The following is a 25,001-nucleotide window of genomic DNA, read 5'->3' as shown; positions in this document are numbered from 1 at the left end:
AGGCAGTTAATAGGTTAGTATCAAGATTTAAACATGCTTTATATCCCCAACAGTAATTATAAGCTGCTGGTATACATGAAGAGCTGAGGTAGGAAGTGATGATTATCCCCCTGCATAGAGGCATACGGAAAAACCTCTCAATCTGATGTGCATGGTTACAAGTCACCACTCTGGATTACCCACTGCTGCCCAGTTTGTACTTGAAAAAGGCACAGGACCAGCCAGTCCTGAGGATCTGTAGTACTGGCTCCTGTCGTTCCAAATGTGGCAAAATAAGAGCATCAACAGCAAATACAGCACAACAGATTTGTTAGTGACTCTAATGACACCCATGACACCTGAAGATCATGGAGTTATTGACATGGTCCCCAGGATCCCACCACCGCCTTCCCCTCTCATGGCTCAGTCCTACGATTCCAAGACAACTGTGTCCTCAGGGAAAGTGTTCTTTAAATTTGTGTCTGCTTTAATACGAGCAAACCGGATCTCTATCAGATCTCAGCCGTATGCTAAATCTCAGTCTTTTGTCAGACTGAACCCAAAATCCCTGTATTCGAACATTTATCAGGCTTTAACACAAAGGATGCCACACAAAACGCACCCCACCTGGCAGCAGGTTCAGCAGTGGGCAGGTAGGGACCCACACCTTCAGCCCTGGCCTATCCCCGTGTGCTCATCACGGGCACTGACATTTGCAATGCGCAAATGAGAGGTTTGCACGGGGAGCTTCGGCCTGCTGCGGGGAGGAGCATCCCTGGGGAGGCACCGCGGGCAGCCTGGCTCCAGCGCACCGAGGTTCGGGTGCCCCGCAGGTCCCTTTCAGACACCCCGGGGTGGGCAGAGCCCCGCGGTGCGTTCCTCGGACACCGGCGCGGCCGCGCTCCATCCTTGGGCTGCGGCGACACCTCCCGGGAGCTGCCGGAGCTGCCCGCGGTCCTCGGCTCGGATGCACCGCTCAGACACCCTTTCCCTCGTTCCTACTGACATCTGTTTAACTCGGGCTTCAGGGAGGCAGCGCAGGCAGTCCTTTGCTTTACTATCAGGAAAATTTTCGGATCTTCATAAGCCTTGTCGAATACAAGATCATAAGCTTCTTTTCTATGTAAGACAGCTGGAATCTGCTAAGACAGTGGAGAGAAATTGCTTGGACAGTGGTAATGAAGAGCCCCATCACTTCTTGTGCCACTGCAGAATTGTCCAAAACATGTGCCTGTGTGGATGAACACAAGCAGGTCCTGAGAACTGATCACAAATACAGATAAGTACACGCACACACTAGGAAAGTTGTTAAATCCTAGTTCAGGGCAAAGACTCCCCCAAATCATGCAAAGCCTTTGTTCTGGTTATGACCTCTGGCAAGTGATCTATGAGAGTGCAAGGTGCTGCTGGGGGACCCTCTGAAAATTCTCTTTTGGTGTGAGTGGGCAAGTCACTTCCCTCCCAGTCCCTGCCTACACATTCCTATTACTGGTGTGTGTTACACTAATGGGGACAGAGAATTTAAGACCTCTGTCAAAGGCAGAGCCTTCCAAAGTCTGAGCAGCAAGGAAAAGCACAGTGTCCTTATCTTCCTAGAGATGACATGGCCTTTGCTTAGCAAAAGCAAATGCCTTTCATAGCTCCCAAGTCATACACCATCAATGGGACTCAAGTTCTCTCTGCAGATCCACCAGATGAAGAGCCTGGTAACTACAGTGCTCAGAAGCCTCAGTCCTAGCCGACTGGAGGAACTTCAGTATTTGTACACCAGCACAGATCTACGGATGCCCAAGTATCCTGCTAAGTTCTCTCTATACAAGACCTGGAATTTCATGCAAGTGTCAGCTTCCTGGTGGTGGGGAAACTAGATACTGACAACAGGAAACAGAATTGACTTCTTTATGCAGAGACCTCTCCTGTCAGCTCAGTTATATCCTCTCATGTCTCCTCAGCACCCCATTCCGTCCAGGAATGGTTCTTGCTACTCTTCAGAAACAAATGTGGCAGTGTCATTACTGGCAGTATCACATAAAGCAGACTAAAGACTCTTAATTCAAACTGAAATGGGATTCTAAAGTGTTTTGCAAACTTGCACACATGCAGTCGGTTGCTGTGTAGTGAACAGCACGGGAACACTGGCTACAGGACTGTAAATACCTACTCTTGTTACCTTTTCCCCCAAAACCCAGTGTTAGAGCTGCAAGTGCAAGAGTGTTCCTAGATGCTTGTTTTCCAGTCTCAGCCCCTCCCTAAAATGGCTTCCACCCCCCCCCCCCCCCTTAACAGAATGGCAGTCTTCATCCTCCTCCCCTGGTTCCCATCTTCTTTGGAAAATAGCTCTGATTGTTGTGCACTTGAGATTATGAAAACATCAGGTCCATTAGTATTTGGCAAAGTGCTCTCTCATTTCCTTCTGATGTAATAATTGAGAGAGAGGGAGCAGAGCCTGCAAAGATAGCACAAGGCACGAGTTAATGACCTTCTCACATCTATGTGTGGGCTCTTTTATAGGGAGCCTTTTCCAATCCCCATCTCGCCTCCACTCATGCTGTTTTCAGCTGAAACACTGCTTCAATGTGGCTTTTATTATTTGATCTGATGTCCTTTGGCCAGCCTTCAGAGGCAGCTAAATGGCAGGCAGGTATGGGGGTCTAGGAGACAAAGAGCAAATGGAGCTAATGCTTCAAGAGGCCTACAGCACACAGTCGCTCAAGCCTCAGTCTCAACAGGCAAAGGCCAAGTTCTTGTTGCTGGCTTTGGTTTCTGTTACACATTTAAGTTAAGGGGGAAAATGTGTCCTGCTTCCCTGGCTGGAGAGATTCTCTGGGAGACTGAAGGCCTGATAAAATCAGGACGGGGGTGGAATAACTAAGTGTAGAAAGGGATCAACTGCTGAGCGTAAATTAACTGAGGTCAATGGCTGCTACTCTATAAGGTGCTGGAGTGGCCACAAACTTACTTGGTTGCCAAATTTGTGGCTTTACATTAGGTACCTAGAGCCAAATGAAAGTGGGATAAATTCCACGGAAGGGTACAGTGTTCCCTAGCAGCTTTCTAGAGGCTTTATTTGAGTCTTTTGAATTGCATCTCAAAGCCTCCAGAGATGTGTAGCTTTCCACATTAGCATCACTGGAACCTAAGCCAAAAAATGTCATCTCATTTGAGAAAAAAAAAAAATCAGATCTTAATTTGACAGCTCAAGGTTGGGGAAAATAAAGGTTACCCCTTGCCAGATGGTCTCATTTGAGTGTCCCACTTTGAAGTGGAGTTACCAGGCCTCCTGAGACATACTCATTCTCCACCACACAGAAGCCTACAAACAACTGAAGTCCAAACCTTCCCAGTACCATGTGTCCCTCCTCGCACTGGATTCACAATAGTCAGCACCCTGGAAAGGGGAAGCATGGGAGGGATCACAAGTAGACCTCAGTGAAGTACTCACTCCTGTGGGTTAGGGGTTATCTCAAGATTGACAATAGTGCCGGAAGGAAAGTTACGTATTTCCTTGGTGCTTAGAGAAGGAGTCCTTCCCTTTTCTCCCCACATCAGTGTGCATCCACCTCTTAGATTTGTATCTCCTTTAGTAGGCAAGATAGACAAGTTAGTTTGATGCATTCCAAACTTGTCAGCAGGGTTTGGGCTGTTTCGTCTTTGCCACCAAGGTACCCTGGGCTTACATGTTCCAGGGCAAACCACGTACCCTTTGTGCAGCAGCATTAGGAGACTGGCGGGGGGAGGAATCAGTTTTACCCTCTTCTCACCTCCAATTCCTAAAAGGAACTGACAATGGATTACAGGATTGATCTGTCCCAGAAGACAGATGATTTTTGAAAGACCCTTTAGAAGGACCTCCAGCTGATTTCAAGGCTGTGTAACAGTACTTCCTTGCCAAGGTAATATACCCTTATAGTTAATCATGAAAGATTTCATATTACAGATAAATTGTCTTTTTCCAGACCTAGCTGCAAGTACAGTTTTTCCTTCTTCCCTGCACTTCCCCTGCTATATTTTATACATGCAAAGGCACATACATTCTTCCTCCTTTCTGCCCTACTTACATGACTTCAGTTTTGATTTCATTGATTGCACACACAGTGTCTGCAAAGCTGCCATAAGTAAGTCGAATCAGTTGGGAATTCAAGGTGATTACATTTTTCTCCTTCAGATATATTGTTTTAGTTAAAAGCCACTCTGGCTGCTCCATAACAAAACCAGACACAGTGGGCCCCATTGTCCTGCTCTTGGCCAAGGTAGCCTGTATGGATTAAGTGATGAATTGCAAAAAGGGCCTAAAAGCCAAGCTGTAACTTCACAAAAAGGCCATTAAAGGTGAGCGCTGTCAGTAAAGTGCCCATTTAGAATGGCTTTTATGACCCTCGTCTTCCAAAGCCATACATGAGGCACAAATGACTCAGGCTGCCCAAAAGACAGGAGAGGCCTTCTGCAAAGTGACACATTCTCAGCTGACTTGGCTGGGAGAGCTGCTTGCTGCAGGGGTGGTGTTTGGAACAGTGTGGCTATCCACTCCCAGCTGGTGAGGGAAAGCAAAACCTTGGTCCCGCTCAGAGGCAAGTCAGGAGTCAAACAACATTGAAACTTTAAGATAGAAAAGGGGGGGAAGGAAAGTCAAAGCACACACTTCTCTGGCTCACTCCCCCAGATTTCACCCCATCACTTCTGCCTAGGATATAGTTTTTCTCCTTTTGTACATCCCTTCATATGGTCTTCAGTGTATCTATGAACTATTTCAGAATGCTAAGTGCTTAGGAGAAGGAAGGTGGTTAGCTCTCAAAAGCAAGATAGCACCACAGAATAGATGGCAAGTAGGAAAGGAAACTTCCCGTCATGCAACTGACGGTTGGCTTCTCTCACTCCTGAGTCCCTGCCATCCAGGTAGCACATTGACAGTTCTTTAGCAAGTCCTTCTTGGCAGCAGGCTTTTTACTGGATTGAAATATCAGTCCATGGATGATGAAGAACAAATACTTCTCCCCAGAGCTGATTATCTTACAGGTGAAAGTACGAAGAAAGGGAAGGGTATCCAGGGCTATAGGTCTGTGAATCAAAGTTTAGGTCACCAGTGCTGAACTCTTACAAAATCAGGTCCATTTCATGTGCCTCAGTTTCTTGCTTAGATGTTAGGATCACTGCTGTATTAGAGAATGATGCTCATGGGCTTCAGTTCTGGTTTTAGATTGCTTTCAAGACTCTGACTGGAAGGGACTATAAAGGGCTGTGAAATAACTGTCATTTAGAGACTAGATGCCCACTGTATGATCCAAAATATTTCCCATTTTTAAGGGGTCCAATCAGGGGACCCGATTATTTTTTCCATATGAAAGTTAGAGCAATAACTGATGTTGATTGTAAAAGCAGAGTACAGACAATACAGAACATTTTTCAAGTTCCCGTTGGAAGAATATAAGCAGGTACTACAGCCTAACACAGCTTAAAACCTGACCACATTTGCAGTAAACTCAAATGCAAGCTACATAGTCAAAGCATTGCAACCCAGATAGAAAAGTGTGTCCTAGAAACAGGCAACACAAGGCAAAAAATAACCCATTAGCTCACCAGGAGAGAGCCCCAAACGCTCTACTTTGGGTAGCCCCAGAAGACCAGCCTCACCACACTTTGTTTTCCACCTGAGACAGGAAAGAAGAAAGAGCTTGCAAACATAAGGTAGCAGGACCGCTCAGCCTGAGCTGTGGCATCCCCTGTACTGTCACTGGAACCTTTCCCTTCATGCTTTGGACTAACACATAGGAGCAGCAGTCACAAGGCCAGGCAGAAAGCCTGAAAACTTTCAAGTGCTAGCAACAAGATACAAGGCAGCTGGTAAGCAAAGGCTGGTTGTCAGTTTGGGGAAAGGAGAAGCAGTGCCTTTATGGCAGCTAAACAGAAGATGGGGATTCACTGCTGACACACAAGAAGAGCAGAGCATATCAAGGAATCACAAGACATCTCTTGACAAAAAGACCAGTCAACAAATCAGGTTACTGTTATTCTTAATTCCTTCATCAGAATTCAGGGAGACATTTCCAAGACTGTTCTACTTACAAACCCATTAGAAGTCCTTGGGAATATGACAATACCTTTGTAAGCAAACAACATGGAGGGCAGAAGAACTGCTCACTTCCACGTTCACAAGCAAAGACTATTTCTATAAGCCCACATGAGCTGAAGGCTCACCATTCAGACATCATTTTACATCAGAAAAAGAGTATTAAACTAAGAAGCAGACAGTAGTGGTCCAAACCAAACCAGGCTCCTAACCAGGAAGCAACAAGCTAGCAGCAAACCAGGCATAGCTTTACAACCCTCATACAGCTCCCTGGGAGAAAGCAAACCTGCTACAGCTTTGTCTGTATAAAAACAACCAAAACAAATGACCATGCAGAACAGTAGAAAAAACCCCACATAGCAATGCATACACAAGAAGTTTATCAGCACAAGAGAAATCTTCTTACCTTGAAGGCCACTGTAGCTAGAAACTAATCCCAGGGAGTAGCAATAGATCCTTAAATGGGAACTGCTTAGAAAGCTCCAAACTGCATTTTAAAAAACAACAAAAACCCCACAGCCTAAGCCTGAAAGCCTCAAATAAGCTTTAAATCACTGGGAGGAAGGCAGCTGTTTGTATATATACCTATGGATACCTGCAAGGCTGGGTGGGATTGGTTAGCAAGGAGCCAGGTGGTAATTGGGTTTAGCAAAGACAGGTGAAAATCCTGAATGAATCAAGCTCTCCAGTGGGAAGGTAACTGCAGTGCTTGAGCCTTGCCCAGGTATGTTTTACTGTAGCAACATATCTACACAGTGTCATCAGTGCAGGCCTTCCTGGGAAAGCCCAGGCTGGTCTCTCCCTGCTTCAGGAAGCAGGATGGGTACATCCAGGTTCTATTGCTCTTCCAACAAGTAGAATCCCTTCATTGAAAGGCATTTCATCCCTACCTGCTGCTTCTGTCTGTTTGAGGGTAACGGTGCTTTCTGGAGCTGTCTGTTAGAGATGCCAAAAGACCAAACCAAACCAGGCTCCTAACCAGGAAGCAACAAGCTATTAGTAACCAGGTATAGCTTTAAAATCATTACACAGCTCCCTGTGAGAAAGCAAACCTGACACATTTTTGTCTGACGTGTCCTTCCCAATAAAACACCCAAACCAAATCACCGTATAGAACGGCAGGAAAAACACCAACATAGCAACACATACATGAAGGGTTTACCGGCACAAGGGAATTCTTACCTCACCGGCTACAGGACACAGCAGCTTTTGTTCTTCCAGTTTTTGTTGACTTCCAGGTTGACTTTGCTAGAAGGGAAACTCAATTTATGCTCCAGCATTTGTATTTGAGTCATTCCCTGCCCATGGCAGGGGCATGGAATTAGGCGATCTTAAGGTCCTTTCCAACCCAAACCATCCTATGGTTCTATGATTCTGAGCTGGATGGATCTTAGCTAGGGTTTGATGATTAAATCCTCATTGTGTGACAGATACGTCTCTGAAATCCCATGGTTTCCTCAGTTTAGGATGTTCCAGTATAATTTTATTCTGTAATAAAATTGGAGTTGTGGGAAGACTTCTTAGAGCACCAGAAATACATTTTGGCTTTTCTGTATGAATGCAAAACTTAAAACCTGACACTAAGACATTCTGAATAGCTTAAACCAACACGGGACAAGGAAATTCCCTTCATTGGAAGTTTCCATGGAGGTCTGAGGAGGAGGCAAATTTGTTCCTGTTCAGAACAACCCCAGGCTCTGAAAGCCTTTTACAGCATGGGACTTTTGCATACGTATGGCTCTATATAGAGCCCAACATAATTTGAACTATTGACACTTTATAGGCTAGGATTTTGTTATTGTATTGAGTGGCAGGGGTCTACATGGCTTATGTGGAAGAAAGAACAGCTCAAAATGTTGTATCAGAATGTTCTGTTATTTCATGTCTCCACTTCGCGTCTGCCTCAGGTTGCCAAATTTCATCACCTGTTCTTCATCTTGAGCACGAGATCACATTTGCTGTAGCAGTACACTCAGTGCACTATACCACCAGCCATAGAATGGGTTGGGTGGGAAGGGACCTTAAAGCTCCTCCAGTTCCAACCCCCTGCCATGGGCAGGGACACTTTCCACTAGAGCAGCTTGCTCCAAGCCCCGTCCAGCCTGGCCTTGAACCAGTCCAAGCCCTTCACTCAATCCTTTTTCTCCTCTGTGGAAAATGAAAGGTTTTGGTTCCAATAATCAAAACACCTTCCAAAAGTGTATTCCACCTGCAGCAATCCAAAACTGCTGCCCTTGCAATGGCATGCAGATAAGGGCTGGCCTGTATTGCTGACTTGTATTGCTGACCTGTACTGGACATTACGTAGATACACTGAGCTATTTTCAGCTAGAAAGTGCAGATCCTGCGAGATGTCAGGGCAGTGGTTTAGGCTGTAGGTACAGTGTGCTTGCCTGCAGTTGAAGACAAGCTTGTGCTGAGCGGGCAATACACAATCAATCAGCTTGGGGAGCTTTTCCTGAGATGTAAGCTCACCTTTGGACTGTAGTGTTGAATGGCACAGACTTTCTAGAGCCTAAATTGTATCTGAGTTTCCTTACATGCTGGATTAAAAACTGCACAAGATGAAGAAGAAGGGACTAAACGTAATCCTGCCTGTTCTACCAAGCTTAAAAGAATCCCAATTCATAGATGACTACCTGAAAGAAAAACATGCTTCTTTCTTCTTCATGGGGAAACTGAAAAGATGATCTGAAATCTGGGATTTGGTGGCCTTGTGAAATGTTAGATGGTGGTGGACTGAGATATAGAGGGTTCTGTAACCCAAAGCAGAACTCAGAGACTGGAGCATTAGGTACCTCCTATGGCTAAAGTGAACACTCACTTCTCGCTTCGGGATCAGTAGCTGAGAGGCGTTTCTTGGGCAGCTGCATTTTACCCTGAACGAAATTCCCTGCTTTGTCCAGCTGTTGGCTGAATATATGCAGACATCAAGGAAGACAAGGAAGTTTTGAGGGCATTTCTTCCTCCACAACACCAGTTCCTCTTCTAGCCCTGCCTTTCTGCCCCAGGTCCCCTTACTTTGACTTGCACTGGCCCTTAAAATATAAGTTCCTGCTTTGGTGAGGGTGTAATTCTGAGCTGTAAATAAACCTCTCATTTCACCTCTTCCCTGAGCAGAGCAGCCAAGGCTGCAAGGGCAAATCTTGTGATGTGATTGCAGTTGTTTGCTCTGATGCCGTCGTTTCCACATAAGCAGCCCCCTCCCAGCACCTCCCTGGACATACAGACTCTCCTCTGCCCCAAGAAAGCAGTTCTTTGGCAGAGTGCCTGTGTCTGGGGCTTCACTTTGACATGCCATAGCCTCACACATTGCTGTGAAGGTGTTGGAAAGGCACCGCAGCCTCTCTCAGTGCGGTGCTCTTTAAACTTTCCACTGATTAGGGGCCTTTTAGCACTCAGCTGCCTTTTCCTAATGGATTTTGCCTTTTCGTTGAGACGAAGGGTTTTTTTCCTTGCAGGCGTTGCCAAAGTAAACAGTTGTGGAGGCTTTTTGGAAAGGGAGGGGAGGAGAAGGGGGCAGAGAATCAGAACTGGTCCAAATGCATCCAGGCAAGCACTCGATAGCAAACTGTGTGTGTTGAGGGGCAAGTTCTGCCAGAGCGAAATTCTCTGGGAAAAGAGGGCCGTTTGCTGAGAGCCAACTGCAAGGTCTTCTGTGGGACCAAAGACACCACGTCCGTGTCCTTGAGCCGTCAGGGGGAGCAGGGTGTGAGCTTGGCATTCATCAGCCCCTTTGTGATTTACATCCAAAGTCCTGAAGCCAAGGGGAGGCGTTGGAGTAATTCAACCCGTGCAGAGTTCAAGCGTATCGGTGCCCCACTGCTCTGAAGCTGGTAATGAGACTGCAGCCAGCTTGCTCTGTGGGAACCCAGCAGGCACTGGCTCTAAAGAACCCCCCTTCCTCTGGGCTGCTCTGCTCAGTGCAAACCCCACATCTCTTTGGAGATGTTCAGAATTGAGTCCAGGCCTGTGCGCTTCTGTGTAAGCCCTGAGCACACCGTAGATGTGTACGCGCAGATGTGCATGGTTATGCAGATGTGTGTTATGGATGCAGTACATTTATAGCCTGCAGTTCTTTCTATCAGTCAAGCAGGGCATGTGGCTCTGAGAAAAGTTCTGGGTTTCCCAGCTCCTTCTCCAATTCCTTGACACAAGGTATAGGGGAACAAAGCAGCCCTTTTGTATATGAAGATCTCCTTTCCCTGTCCCATCTCTGCACTGATTTGGTTCATGGTGCAGGCAGCTGCTGAATCCCTGCTCCTCTGCTTCCTGCTCACATTAATTGCCGGAGCTCAGACTTTTTCAGTGTATCCTCCTTGCTGGAAGCTTCAGCTTTGTTTGAATGTGTTCAGTGTTTCATCATGTTTCATCTGGTCAAAGATGAGCAAGCTCCCTTTGCAAGAAGATTTTCCCCCCGTATGCCCCATCCATCAGCCACAGCCAGAGCTCTCCATGGGCAGAGACTTTGGCCTACTGACAGCCAGGCCTGCTCAAGGGCCAAGGGCTATCACAGACCTCCACTCCCCACAGCAGTCTCCCCAGTGCTCAGGGACGGGCCCTCTGTGACTGATCCATGCCAGGGCTGGATTCCAGATGGACACCTCCCCAGTGCTGGCCCACAGACGGGTTTCACACAGCATTGATGGAGTGTTAACGATGCTGAGGTTTCAGCCAAGCTTTTAGACAAGGGCTGGGGTTGGGAGAGGAGTTTGTAACAAACCCTGGTGCAACACAGGCCCTTCTACCTGTGTGCAGGCAGAGTTAGCAATCAGCACAGCTGAGAGAAGGAAGTGAAGGTGCGGCACTTGCCTGTTACCAGCCACTGAAGCCGTTGGGTCTCTGTGTTCCCCTAGACTTTACCTTGAATCAGGGCAGCTTTATACACTGAGGATGATGTCCCGTGGTCTGGGATATCCCTTGGGTCAACTGGGGGCAGGTGTCCTGGCTGTGTCCTCGTCCAACTCCTTGTGCCTGCCCAGCCCCCTTGCTGGTGGGGTGAGGCACAGAAAAGGCTCTGTGTAAGCGCTGCTCAGCAGTGAGGAAAACATCCCTTTATCATCAACGCTGTTTCCAGCCCTTACCAGTTACTGTGAACAAAATTAACCTTGTTCCAGCCCAAACCAGCAGCATAGGATTTGTTCTCCTCTGTACTTCTGCAGTTCTGTTGCAGCCTTTCTATGACTGGGTGGCTCCAGGAGCACACAGAGGTAAAGGCGTAGGCAAAGGTGTGTATGCAGCAGCTTGGCTGTGAGTTCTGGTTTATTCTCTTCCCCTCACTTTACCTTCTCGAAGGCATTGTGCTACTTTTAGTCATGGAAATACCTACAGCGACTGCGAGACCCTTTGAATGTTACTTCCTTATTTATCTTATACCCTAGGGCTGTATCCTACTTTAGAGGCAATTCTGCATCTGTTTGGCATCGCTTTGTTTGTTTCTCGCTGTGAATTCCTTGATGTGTTATTGAGTAATTGCTCAACATTCTGGGATCTTTCTGTAAGTCTGTGCAGGAAGTTTCAGCTTCCATTGGCCTCAATTATATCCTCTTCCTCCATTAAGTACACTTTGCCCTGCATTCTTCTGTCTGAGGGTCTTTCCCTTACGTGACTGGGTTCCAGACAGGTGGTTCTTGCACATGCAAGGAGTAGCCAAGCCAACAATTTGCCCAGTGTCACACATCAGTTTTGGCAGGTGTAGAAATAAAGCTTATTATCTCTTTCCTCCCATTCCAATGCTTGTACCATGCCTCCCTTACCTGCTGCCTAAACCTGGAGCTGTTCTGTTATAACTGTAGACTTCATGACTGAAATGACTGTCTCAGAGGCTGAGCTGGGGAACAGTTGCTGCACAGGAACTGGGAGCAGCAGCTCCATTCCATTACTGCTTGGCCTCAGGCATACTGGGATTATGCACTAATGCTCTGTGCCAGCACGCCTCAGCTCCACCAGTGCCATGGGCTGCCTCTGGCATCCCCTGGAGCAGCTTTGGTGGCAGAGCTGTGCCATGGGGATAGCACAGCGCTGCCCTGCTCTTGCCAAGCGTCACCAGGAAGGAAGGGGCCGGAGGGACAAAGCCTGGCTGGGGCTGTGGGGCAGGGAGCAGGGGGGTCCCCTGCAGAACCATCAGGGGAGGGAAGGAGGGAGTGGGGCTGGGTCTCTCTGCCTGGCTCCTGCAGAGGACAAGTGCAGTTTGGTGTGGAACATGGCTGCTTCGTGGGTACACGGGTGCGCTGGTCAGGGTGTGCAAGCCCCTGTGTGGACCCCAGGCTGAACCGAACCGCTGTGTTCTCAAGCTGTGCACAAGAGTAAACCCCAGTTTCTGTGTTTCTCATTTGCGCTGAGATTTTGCTTTTGGGTTTTCCTCTGCAATGACATTGGCTAGAAATGTTACAGGTTACATTGAAAGTAATAAAGTAATTGCATTGGAGGACCCTGCACACGAAAGCTTGCAAAGTAACAGAGGTCACCCCAAGTCCCTGATCAAGAACCATGCACTACCCCGAGGTTTGTATTGCCTGTATGGTCAGAAGACTCCAATCCAAGCTGCTTTAATAGTGTACCAGAAGCAGAGGTGTGCTGGGACAATGGCATCTACCTCCCAGCTGGTGCAATGGAGCCAGTTCTTGGGTTAGCTGCTGAAACATTTGAATTCACCTTCTGCCTTTTTTTAAGCCACCCTTTCCCTCTATGTTCTCCCTGCTTCTGACTGAAACTGTTCAGGCAGGGAAGGTTTTGCCACCTTGGTGGCAAGTGTTTCTGTTCACTTGAGTGTGCCAGAGGGAGAGTCATTCCTTTACACAGGTGCAACGTTTCACTAGTGTGAAAGGCCCAACGTCAGAAACAAAGTGCTAAGAGAAGGGCAAACAAGTGATGGGGGAATCTCCAGTTCCCCTGCTAGCAGCAAAGCAGGGGTGTCCTGTCTCCTGCTGGCATTCTGCAGCACCTAGAGGACAATGTGGATCTTGAAAGGACAGATCTGCTCTGAAGCATGGCTTGTTTCAACCTGGACTCCCCGTTTAAAGTCACCCTGAGACCGGGCTGGATGCTGCCTATTCCCATTCAGGTTTCTTCCTTCTCTCCTGTCTGTTGCCTGACCAAGTTGTGCACTGGTGTGTGTCGCTGCAGCCTTCCCAGCTTTCAAACAGGGCAAGCAACACCAGGGCAATTACTTTTAACTCTCAAATGCTGCTTAACCCGGTGGCTTGGAGACCTGCTCCCAGCACCTCTCTTTTAGCACTTCTCTGCACCATTACCCTGCAGGGATGAACAGCTTCTCCCTACCATACGCACCTTGCCCCATCACCTGCTTCTCTCCCACTTCCCTTTTCCCCCAGGCACTAATGAAATTACCACCGAGGCTGATTACAAGCAGGGGAGGAGGGGAGGAGCCTTTTGACCACGGAACCCACCTGCTCGCGTGGTTGACCTTTAATGATCCAGCTCTGGAGATGCGTGTAGTTCAGTTTGGGTTTCAAAGCCTGCTCCAGGAGGAATCCGCAGTTCCATTTCCCATCAAACCGTGACCCCTGCTGGAAGCCACGGGACGTGACGGCCACTTGTTCATACGGGAGCCATCCCGGCACAGAGCGGGTTAGAAGTGACTCACTGACATGTCACAGCTGCCACCGGCAGCAGGAATCAGAGAACTAAAGCACAGTTGATTAAACAAGACTTTAAAAGCAGACTGAGATGAGCTCTGAGGCAGAAGCTCTTCCCTGTGAGGGTGCTGAGGCGCTGGCACAGGGTGCCCAGAGAAGCTGTGGCTGCCCCATCCCTGGCAGTGTTCAAGGCCAGGTTGGACACAGGGGCTTGGAGCAAGCTGCTCTAGTGGAAGGGGTCCCTGCCTGTGGCAGGGGTTGGAGCTGGAGGAGCTTTAAGGTCCCTTCCAACCCAAACCATTCCGTGATTCACCCAATTGCAAAGTTAAAAACCTGGATGATTCTCTGGTTTTCCTATCTGGAGGATTCAGTTTTATGGAATTGCTGGATCCTGGGGGCTTTCTGTGCAGGGAGGGGGGTGTGTCTGTGCCTTTTGAATTGGGATTGTGGATGTCAGAATCAGCTGGCATGACGTTCTCAGCTCGAGGTTGCAGTGATGCAGTTCTCAGTGGTGTTTGTCCCCACGTTTGGACCAGGTTGACATTCCCAATGGCGTAAGATTGAAATGAAACCAAAGAGCACATGGGGCTGGTGGCACAGGGTTAAACACACGTCTCCTTTACTGTGCGAGGAAAATACATGCCATTTGTGAAGGCCCCAGCCCTGCTATGGTGCTGCATGGCCTGAATCAGCTTTCCGCTGGCCTGGGTCTTTGAACAGGCCCCAGCTGGAGGGAGGATCTGCGCCTGTGCCGTAAGGGGATGTTGGGGTGTAGGTGACAGCTCTCCCCCAGGAGCAGGTGAAATGTCTGTCAGACAGCAGGGGCACGGGCAGCAGGACAGAGGCCACGCTGCTGGATGTAACAGCAGAGGAGGAGATGGGTTAAGAACTGAAACCCAAGCCATGGTGTTAACAGCACCAGGGGCCAGGAATTCCTTCTCCCATTCTGCCAGCTGTGGGGCACACTGTGGAGCAGGCAGAGGTGCCAGTGAGCTCTGGCAGGTGTTGCCCTTGGTTTGTGTTGCAGGACCACAGAAGAGCTGTGCTTCTGTTGAGTGCCAGCAGTTGCAGTGTCCGCGCTGGCTCTCTGGCCTTGATGCTCAATACTTTCTTATTTGGTTTTGGTTTCTTAATGGTATCGCAATTCTGACAGGTTTTAAGAAGTAGTTCTTACAGCGCAAGAGCAAATGCTTGTACAGACAAACGAACATGTGTGAACGTGTATAGCTTACATAAATTTAGTTATAAATCACTATAAATGCTTATAGCATGGCTGGCAAGTCCCAGCCTAGAACCAGAGCAAGGGCTGTCCTTGCACTGAGGGTCCCAGGTCTGGGTACTGCAGCTCTCTCAGTGGCAGCACGCAAGTTGGTGGTGTCTCAGTGTTTTGAAGAGCATTTTATGCTCACCAAAATAGGCCTGAGGTTTATATATCTTGTGCAAGCCCCAAGGGATGCAGCTTTGATACCTGGTAAAGGAAGAGTCAGTTAAGCATAAAGCAGGGCCTCTGCCCACATAAACATTTGTTAAAGTGTTAAGGTTCAGTTTCAAAATAGGGAAGTGGAAGCAGCATCATTTTATAAACACTCTTTGTTGTAGAAGACCAAAGATTTCCTGTTTGGGGATCTCGGGGCTGGTTCCATTTCCACTACACATGGTGAGAGCCTGCCCATAAACCTGGTGTTTACTTGCAGGGCTCCTGATGCTTTCTCCATGTGCTCCAACTGCTTTCAGGTGGCCACAATGTTCTGCCAAAACCAGGAATGGCAGCTGGAAAAAGAAAAGCAGTATTTCTTGTCAGCCTCATCTTTACAACCTTCTTCTTCATTGGTAGTAAGAGACCCCAGCACTGCACCCATGCGTCAAGTATTACACGCCGTTGTTACACATCGACTGAGGTTTTAGTGTTTTCGTTCAATCCTGCTTTACAGTCCTCATGGAACAGGGTATTTAATTGTAGCTTTTGTCTTCAAAGGTAATGAATTAGCCACAAAGTGCTCTTCATGTAAAAACAGTGCTCTGCAGTAATTCCATGCATTTAGAGCACTCAGTGGAAGGCTGAAGTGGAACTATGCTGTGAGACCTTGTACAAGTTAATTCTACCATGTCATTTATTACAGATCTATCAATAGTAAAGTGAAATAAAGATGAAAGCTTGAAAGATTAAAAAAAAGGGCAAACCCATAAAGACTATTTTTATAACTAAATGCAGGACTGTGTGTAGGAAATCCCCAGTAAAGCAGCCACGAAACTGAGTGGCAATTCCTTGATAAGAGGGAGCTATTACTGGATGCAAGTGCAGGCTCTGTCTCTTCCTAGCTTGTGGTTCTTTCGGTGCTCTCTGCGAGGAGCTACCTGCAGCCATCGGTTCTGAGAGCAGTTGGGGTCTGCAGAAACTCTCACATCCTGTTGGCCATCACCACCACTGACAAGAGATGGCTCCCACGAGAGGCACGGGTGAGTCAGGGCAGATGGAGCACAAAGGATGGTTGTAGTTTGCTGCTCGTTTTGCTTGTTTAAGAGGAAGGCAAGGGCTGGGGTATTTCAAATATACTTAGGGAGGGCACAGAGCTGTCAATTCTTTAAGCACAGAATATTATATTGTCCTGGGTTCAGCAGTAGCAGTCATTTTTCTCCTTAGTAGCTGGTGCAGTGCTGTGGTTTTGACTTTCAGCCTGAGAACAGCGCTGGTAACACCGATGCTTTTAGATGCTGCTCAGTAATGTTTAGTCTGACCAAGGACTTTGTGAGTCTCATGCTCTGCCAGGGAGGAGGGGAAGCCAGGAGGAAGCAGAGATGGGACACCTGGCCCAAAGTAGCCAAAGAGGTATTCCATACCACAGCACGTCATGCACACTATATAACCTAGGAGCAGTTACCCGGAAGGGCTGGTTCACTGCTCGGTCAGGCTGGGTATCGGTCAGTGGGTGGTGAGCGGTTGTATTCTCCTCCCCTTATCATTATTGGTGGCAGCAGCAGTGGTTTGTGTTATACCTTAGTTACTGGACTGCTCTTACCTCAGCCTGTGGGAGTTAATTCTTTCGATTCTCCTCCCCATTCCTCCAGGAACAGGGGGATGAAAAGGGGGGGGAGTGAGCGGGCGGCTGCATGGGTCTGGATTGCCGGCTGGGCTTAAACCACAACATCTGTATTACCTGAAGATTCCAAGTTCTGTCTAAACTTTTCCTATGGAGAAGAATGCAAAATGAACCTCGGGTCTTGTTAAGGTCTAACACTGGGAAAGGGTCTGGCTGTTTACCAGTTTCTTGCACTGTGTTTGGAAATGAACCTGCTACCTACAGAATGTCTCTGTTTGAAGGGCCCTGGCTCAGGGCAGGTAAGATTCAACCAGAATGCTCAAGGACCTGTCCAAGTGAGTCTTCAGCTTGTCCAGGATGGGGGTTCTGCAGCTCCACTGAGCAGCCCAAAGCAGCAGATCTGGTTTCATGTACCTCTTTAATCTGGGCTAATGCACTGCACTTGTGTCTCACCCTCCTGCAGGGGGACTGATCCACCCTGGGATCTCCCCTAAACACTTACCTGCTGCAAAAAGAGCTCTCAAGCTCTGACTGGGAAGCTCTTGTGAGGACCACTGCGGCACCAGATGACCCCAGGTTGCTTCCACCCACCCCCTGGGGCAGAATTCTACCTGTTAACCTCAGCAGTTCCATTGGTGGCACCAAAACTCTCCCAACAAACGTGATTTTCAATAGCGTGACTCTTCCGTTCTGCTTTTACTTCCACTGGAAAGTCCTGGACAGTCCTGCTGCGTGTGGACCTTCCCACATTCCCACGTGAAAGGGGGGCTGATGAAGCTGTGGCCTTCTCACCAGGCAGCGCACAGAGAAGGCAGGAACCAGGTTAGTTCAGGGAGTGCAGCAGCGCCTGTCTCAAAAGTAAATGACAATTAAAGAGCCTTTAAATGATGCTCAGTTCTGTTCATACCACACGGAACCTGCACTGCAGGACCGTGAGAGTTAAAGCAAATCCTTGCAAGAAGAAAACTCCACCAACAGCTTCAGTAATTCAATAATTTATTCATCTAAAAAAGTGTGTAAAAGTATATAGCTCTCATCCACAAGGTATATATGAATGACATTTAAAATGGAGGTCTTTATTATTATTGTTTCTTTTATCAAAGTCTGTTTTTAGTGTATTGTACCAGCGATAACTGCGGATCTAAAATGAACTTCACATTTTTTTTTGCTGTTTTCTCTCAAATTGTCGCCTGGATAGAAAAGAAGCTTCACTGCAAAATGCTCCGAGAAAAAAAACCAACCAAAAACCCAAACCCAAACCAAAATAAAGAGAGAGAAAGTCAGAACTCCCCCGAAATGTACAGCTTTTACAGTTAAAAAAGGTTCGGAAATATACATCCAAGCATGCTGCCCCCCCCCGCCCGGTAGCTCAAACAACTGTAATAATAAGAGTTCTAATAACTCGGATTTAGGCAGGAATTTCCAAAGGTAGAAAGAAAACCAGGAAAATAAAATACCTTTCTGCACTCTGTAGGAAAGCCGGGGCTTTACATTTCAGCTGAAGTCAGTAAAAAACTCACAAGGAAAATAATGCATATTTAAGGGAAATATTATACAGAACTTTTCACACTGAAGTACATAAGGGTTTTTTTTTCTTTAAAATCTATTGCCATTCATTTCTTTTGCACAAAAACGTATAAATATGTCACCAGCTTCTCTTAACTTAAAAACATTAAATAAAAAGACACCAGATGAAAACTTCTCCTCTCGCTGCCCTTGGTTGCGGTTTGCAGTTTTGCTTAGAACCAGGTTTGCTGGGGCAGAAACGCCCCCCGGATAAAAACGGCCCCGTTAAAAAGAATAACCAAAAATAAGAATAATCCAAAGTTCCGATGAATCCTGGGAACAAAGAACCCCCGAATGGTAAAAGATTACAAATGGCTACTTTACAGTTCGTCCTCCCCAAGTTAAATCTGTTTATACAAGTTTACAATCTTCATCTTTTTATGCTCTTCAAAAGGCCTTGAGAATTTTCTTTTCTGATTAAGAAAAAATAGTCCTGCAATATTTTTAAAGTCAATTTTACACTGTACACATTAGATACAAACGCTTTGCTATCAGGTTTGTCTTTTTTCACCTATACATTGCAAAGAGGATACCCACATGGGAGGGGTGGCGCAGAGAACAACATCATCCATTTACAGGTCACGTCTCTGCCTCCACCTTCTCATGACACAAGCCTTTTTTTTTTCTTTTATATAATTTGCTTTAAATGTTACATTATCTCAAGAAAAATACTTTTTAAAATCATAGATTTTCCTTTTTTTTTTCTTCTTTTTTTTTTTTAACCAGAACATGAAAGTCTTTTGGAAGAACTTTAAAATTGGTGGGTTTTTCTCCACAGATAGACACCAAGGTCACAGAGCCTGATCAAAGTGCCCGACCCCTCCTGAGGCAGCCCCTGCCCGCTGCACAGTGCAACAACAAACATTAGAAAACGGAGTTTAAATAGAAACCCCTTGAAGCCTGGAATGAAGGAGTCATAAAAATACTTCAATTAGCCATTAACCTTTACAATGGCAATCATTTTCCTAAACAAAGTCACTTTGCCACCACAGTGGTAGAACTTCAAGTACTAATTTAATGATATAATTTTTAAAAATTATTTCTTTGAAATAATATTCCTATAGTCAGAAAAAATACACCAGATTTGGAACTGATTTCGTGTAAACAAAAACCATCGGTTTTGGATATGTACATGGACGAGCCTGCCCCAGCTCAAGGGCGACTTGGGTTTCAGTAAATACTTTTCTAACACCACTAAATTCACTGGAAATATATTTCAATCATAGCTCTACAATAGATTCATTTACCACTTCCCGTGGGCCCTCACAGCGGGCTTTAAAGTATTTTTCCTCCCTACCTCTCACTCACTCACTCTCTTCCATTAGGTAGTGTTATCCTTCATTGAACACTGGCCGTCTCGTGCTTTAAGCAGGCTGAGTGCAGGTGAGAAGTCCTTAGGACACAAGGGTGCCCTTCCAGACTGCGTGTCCCTGCCCAGCTCGGGTTGTGACGAGCTTCAGGTTTGATTTCTAGGTCAGAAGAGTGAGAGGTCTGTAGATAAATAACCCTACAGTGGAACGGAGCTGGATTTTGAAGAGATTCGACTGTTCCTGGTCCTTTATAATTTAATCCCTCCCCTCCCCAAACCTCAAAATAAATAAAGTATCTCCAGACCATTCATATCTACATGGACAGGTAACAAATGCATGCATTCATCCCAATCCACTCTGACAGGAACTCCAGGTAGACAGAAAACTCCAATATTTATACGAGACTACAACTGCGTGGGGTTTGGTTTGGTGGTTTTTGTTCTGTTCCTCCCGCAAAGTCCCAGCTGACGATGATCAAACAACAAAACAAGTTGTGGACAACCCAAACTGGTCACTACAAGGTGTTTTTCCTTGCAGGGCTGAAACTGCTCTTGGTTGTTTCTCAGAGTTCCCAATGCAAAAAGATACTGCTAAGTCTTCCTTAAAAAAATAAAGTATCAAAAAAAAGCATCACACTGACCAGTAGTTACTGGGCCACCAAACTAACACTGGCTTGAGGTTACTGTGTTCACTGTTCTTGGATGTTCCCAGATTTTGGACTGAAGCTGCCAGAGATGTTAATGGGTACTTGAGTTTTGAACACTGCAGAATTCACACGTGCTCTTGGAGGAACAGAAGCACAGCACAGGACTGGTCTGAAGAGAAGCAAAATCGGGATCTTTGCAGATTGTGGCACGTTTCTCAGGTCGAGGGGAGAAGAAGCCAGAAGAACAAGTGCTTTTCTATCTATTAGAGTATATTCATGATGGCGTTGTACAACTGAGTGAGCACCACGAAGTGGACAGGAAGGCAGGAGCTGCGATCCTGAGTGGCAGGGTTACACGTAAGCCAGGACAGTGCATTGTACTGCTCCAAAACAAACCTGCAGAGAGACACACAGAGAAATGAAACTGGGATCATTTACTGCTTCCTCTCTTGGCTTCTCTAATGATGTTCTTGGAGGTGTCTCTGGTTCCTCCCAGAGACAGACTCATGTGGACTGCCTGGCTGGACTAACGCTGGCGGGGCCGGTGCAGGAAGAAACTCCCTGAAAAGGGGAGAATGGGAAGCAGGAATTTTTAGGTTTAAGATGTGTGAACTTGAACGAAGCTATTCAAGTGTAGGCCCTCCCCAGCACACAGCTGAAATCTGGGTATCACAGAGGTTCAAATCCCACCGCCTTCAAGGCCTTGAGTCCTGAACACGTCTAAGGACTCTCTGGGCAACCCTTGCCAGCATTTGATCACACTTCTTGATGCTCATTTCTTGGTTAAGCGCATGTTTGCTCCCTGCCTGCTGCCTCATAGAAGAGATCTTTCAGTCCCCAACACGTGGGATGGAGGCAAGCACATCCCTGCATTAACTCAGGAAGAGTATCTCTTTTCTATCCCAATTCCTAAGACACCAGTATCAGAAAAGTACTGTTATCTCCTTCTGTAGGTCAGTTTGGTTTGGTCAGTAAAAGTAATGACTGGCACAGGCCAGATTAGCCCACTCAGTAAACAGAACACTGAAGAGGTCCCCCTGGAATTCCAGAGATCAACCCCCAGAACCTTAGGGAAGAAATGCAAATCCCAAGAGGCCTTACCTCAAGACATCTGATGTAGTTTTAGAGTCAAGGGGGTGAGGAACTCGCTGAGAATTTCTGGCAGGTAGAAGCTCATCTGTCTGCGCTACAGAGATATGGTGATGTAGTGAGGCCTGTGTAGAGGAAAAGAGCACAGATTAACTCTTCACAGAGCAAGATTCACACTGAACAAATACCTTCTGAGTTGTCTCAGGACACCATGGCAAGTTGGTGATTCTGCATTGACCCCACCATGACCATGTGTATTTCCAGGCTCCATAATGGCTACATTTTTGAATAAACTCACTTCTCTGACTAGAATGAAGGATCTTGAAAGAAAACACTGAATTCTGTTCTAGACGTTAGCCGGGGAGAAGTGATGAGGGGAAACACTTGGGAAGTGTCAGGGGTTCTTTTGGCACTGCAGTATCAAACTCCGCAGTAGGAGCCAGTGGCAGAGGACCACGTGGAGGTGGTGTCTGAGCAGATGGCACACTGCTGCCGTTGCTCTGTGCTGGCACACTTTCTGCCTGCCTTCCCGTTCTGCTGGCGCAGGGCTCCTGCATTCGTTTACACAGGAGCAGGAAAGGGATTTCTTCTTGATCTTGAGCAACCATGTAAGCCTTTCAGTGGGCAGCTGGATACGCCACACAGCCTGCCAAGGCACTGCCTCTTTTATACTCCTCCAATTATGGCGCACGCATTAGAGATGAAATACTGCAGCATAAAAATCCTTCATCCAAATCAAAGATGACTTCAGTCTCTATGCCTCACGTGCCGTGCAAGTTTCCTGGTCGCAGCACTGTGCAGTGTAACAGAGACAGATCCCTGCTCCCTGTCCATCCCCTGTCCAAACCAAACCAGCATGGTCCCAGTCACACTAAAGGTTTCATTCAGCCTAGATCTGAGAGCCCAATTGGGCTGGGCTGGGGTGGTGGGGCAGGGAGGGAGGATGGCTCCTGCTCTGCTGCAAATGGAGTACAAGCTTACAGAAGAATTCCTAACGTTGCCTGGAGCTCTGCTGACTGGGTTTTACTGCTGGAACTGAAACATGCTCTCCGGATTACTCATTCACAAAAAAGGGTAGTTTTCACTTTATCATAAAACTTCATCTCTAGCTCCAGAACCACGGTGGCTTATTTTGTGCATTATTTTGAGATCTCTGTTTTGGCAGCTGAAGGAAAAGCATGCAGGGAAATCTATCCCTGAAGAGCACAGAGTAAGCAGTAAGGTTCAGTATTTACTGGTGGAGGTGCTATGCAGCCTGCCACGCCAAGTGCAAGTCATTGTTAGCATCAGTCCCAACGTTGCTTTTTCTGCATGAGAAAAGAACTGAGACACTGCTGACTGCCTCAGAGACATGGATGAGGGAGTTCACTTGAGAGACTCACAAAAATGTTTAGTATCCGTTACTCATGCTGGGAATGTGTGAAGTGGTACTAACTTGATTATTGTACACGTTGTTTGCTTTAATAGTTACATGATGCTATCCAAGGCAGGTTTTTCACCTTTCAATGATCACTAGTTCACTTTTTGGCTTCATTCAAATAGGCAGCTGTATGACACTCTAGGGGGATCAGTGACTCTAGCAGTTGCATCAGTTCTGCTGTATACATGTCACAAGCACTTGCATTTCTGCAATGGAGGGTATCAGCTTCCCTCTGACACTACAGACTCCACTGTGCAACTTTTACAACTGGGGAAATAGACATGTAGAGTAAATGCTCTGTCTGGAGGTGCTACTCGCTTTTACTCTGTGTCACAACTGGGTTATGGCAGAAGACATCTCTCCTGTCTTAGGCTGACTGAAAATGGAAACTGGAATACCCCTGTAATACCAGACACAGCTGGGATGATTCTGTGTTTAGAAGCTGTCAATCTACTCCATTTTCAGGTAAGGGCCTTTAGCAACAGAGAATTATGTTTTAATAGGCCAAGTAAATTCAAACCTAAAATTGCATTTCCGTTTCCAGAACTGTCGCAGCTGCGGTAACATGCAAAGCCAGCATTTTGGAAGAAAGCTCACAGCATGTTAGTGGAATTCTGATTGTGTTTCCCCTGTGAAAGGATACCAAGACAGACCTTCAGGAAGAGCGGACACTGGTTTTGGGCCTGAGGGCAGGATGACCAGAACCACTGCGGGAGATTCTCAGCTTTGGCAGTCGATACGAAGTATCCAAGAGCAAGAGGCTGCTGCTTCAGTTCTTCAGGGGCTTCCCTGGAAAGGAGACGTTCCCCTTGGCTCTGAAAGGAGAGTTGGGAAGGCAGGTTGTTACTCCATGTTATACACCTCACTCCAACAACATCGATTTTGTTTACTAATTACTCAGTATTTAAATCAGTTCTGTTCTGAATGAGCTCTCTTTTAATCATTCACGAATCTTAGTCAAAGTTGTCTAATCCCTTCCTTTTTCCCCTGTAGCTGGGCTCCCCAGGCTTGTGTTCCAGAATCCCTTTAGATGGTCTTTCAGCTTGTGGAAGGATGTGTTACACACTCAGATATGGAAGAACGGAGAGTGTCTGCATCGTTGTTAGTTTGGTTGTGTCTGGTTTTTCAGTAACTTATGTTGAGAGCTTAATAAAACCAGGGTACACTTGCTGCTCCTTGCTGTGGACACAGGACGCTGTGCTTTGGTTTTATTTGTACTACTGCACTGGGGAAGTGTAGGGGGAAAGGAAGTAACCGTCCTGCCTTGCAGCTTATGTCACTCACTCATTTATTCATGCACTGTATTTTTTGCAGTATTCATTACTCATGTTCTCATTATGCAACAAAAACCATTATTTAGTGAGGAGAGAGTTAAACAACAAGAGACCAGCTATAAAACTAAATTAATGGGCATGTATGTTTGTGATTTGATTTCTGGAGTAAAACTGACCTGAACCTTCCATACCCATGGCTTGTGAGTAGCAACCCATGTTGCTGCGAGCCTGTTTACCCCATCCTGTGTGTATCTGCACACAGCCTCACCTATCCGGAACCACAGCGCCAAGCCTGCCAGGATCTCCTCAGCTACCAGAAGGGGTGTTTGCTGTTCCGTTCTAGAGGACATTCCTATTTTACACACATTTGGGGTTTTTTTTGGAAACACCCTTTATTATTTTGCTCCATCCCTGGCAGTGTTTAAGGCCAGGCTGGGCAGAGCCTTGGGTGACACGGTCTAGTGTGAGGCAGCCCTGCCCATGGAAGGAGGGCTGGAACTGGATGATGTTAAGGTCCTTTCCAACCCAAACCATTCTGTGATTCATAAAGGAAAAGCCCAAAAGATGCCTGTGAACTATTTTAGCTCGTAACTTATCTCAGAAGAACTGGAATAGCAGCTCCTTTAACCCATAAACATCTTCTAAGTCAACGGGTTAAAAGACTCCACTATACAGAAACTGGCTTAACCACACCGCCTTCACTGCTAGTCCTTCAAGCAGGTACTTCTCCAGCAGCAGTGCCTCGACCAGGAATCCAAGGCAGTTAAACACCCCATAAAGGCAGGGGAGGCTGCGGCTCAGGAGCCAGGCAGCCAAGTGCCTGCTGAGCACTGAGGACACGCGGCGCTGAACCGCAGCAATCAATTACGGGTTACATGGACGGAGGCGCGACCTTCCCCGACCCACGAGGTAATGATCACACGCTGCTGCTTTTGTCAACCCCAAAATTACACAGCAATTACCAGGCCCTCGTTAATGGTTAAACTGAATTACTCTGACAGGTTCGTCTAGAAATGG

At 46.9% G+C, this 25,001-nt stretch overlaps 1 protein-coding gene across 1 annotated transcript in view; it reads right to left on the bottom strand.

Moving 5' to 3' along the window:
* Positions 1-17,658: 17,658 nt before the first annotated feature.
* Positions 17,659-25,001, bottom strand: part of MED13L (mediator complex subunit 13L) — a 186,283-nt gene continuing 178,940 nt past the window's right edge. The window contains exons 29-31 of the mRNA XM_061465785.1: positions 23,364-23,525; positions 21,303-21,415; positions 17,659-20,597 (exon numbers count right to left, since the gene is read on the bottom strand). Coding sequence (XP_061321769.1) covers positions 20,465-20,597; positions 21,303-21,415; positions 23,364-23,525 — 408 coding nt within the window. The 3' untranslated portion in view covers positions 17,659-20,464. The remainder of the gene's footprint in view (positions 20,598-21,302; positions 21,416-23,363; positions 23,526-25,001) is intronic.

The sequence above is a fragment of the Pezoporus flaviventris genome, unplaced genomic scaffold (assembly GCF_033815535.1).
Source record: "Pezoporus flaviventris isolate CSIRO_AGI_PZ_B2104156 unplaced genomic scaffold, CSIRO_AGI_Pfla_v1 ptg000041l, whole genome shotgun sequence".
In the NCBI taxonomy this organism is placed as follows: Eukaryota; Metazoa; Chordata; class Aves; order Psittaciformes; family Psittacidae; genus Pezoporus; species Pezoporus flaviventris.
Note: the sequence above shows the minus strand (reverse complement) of the source record. Positions and strands in the feature narration are given on the sequence as shown.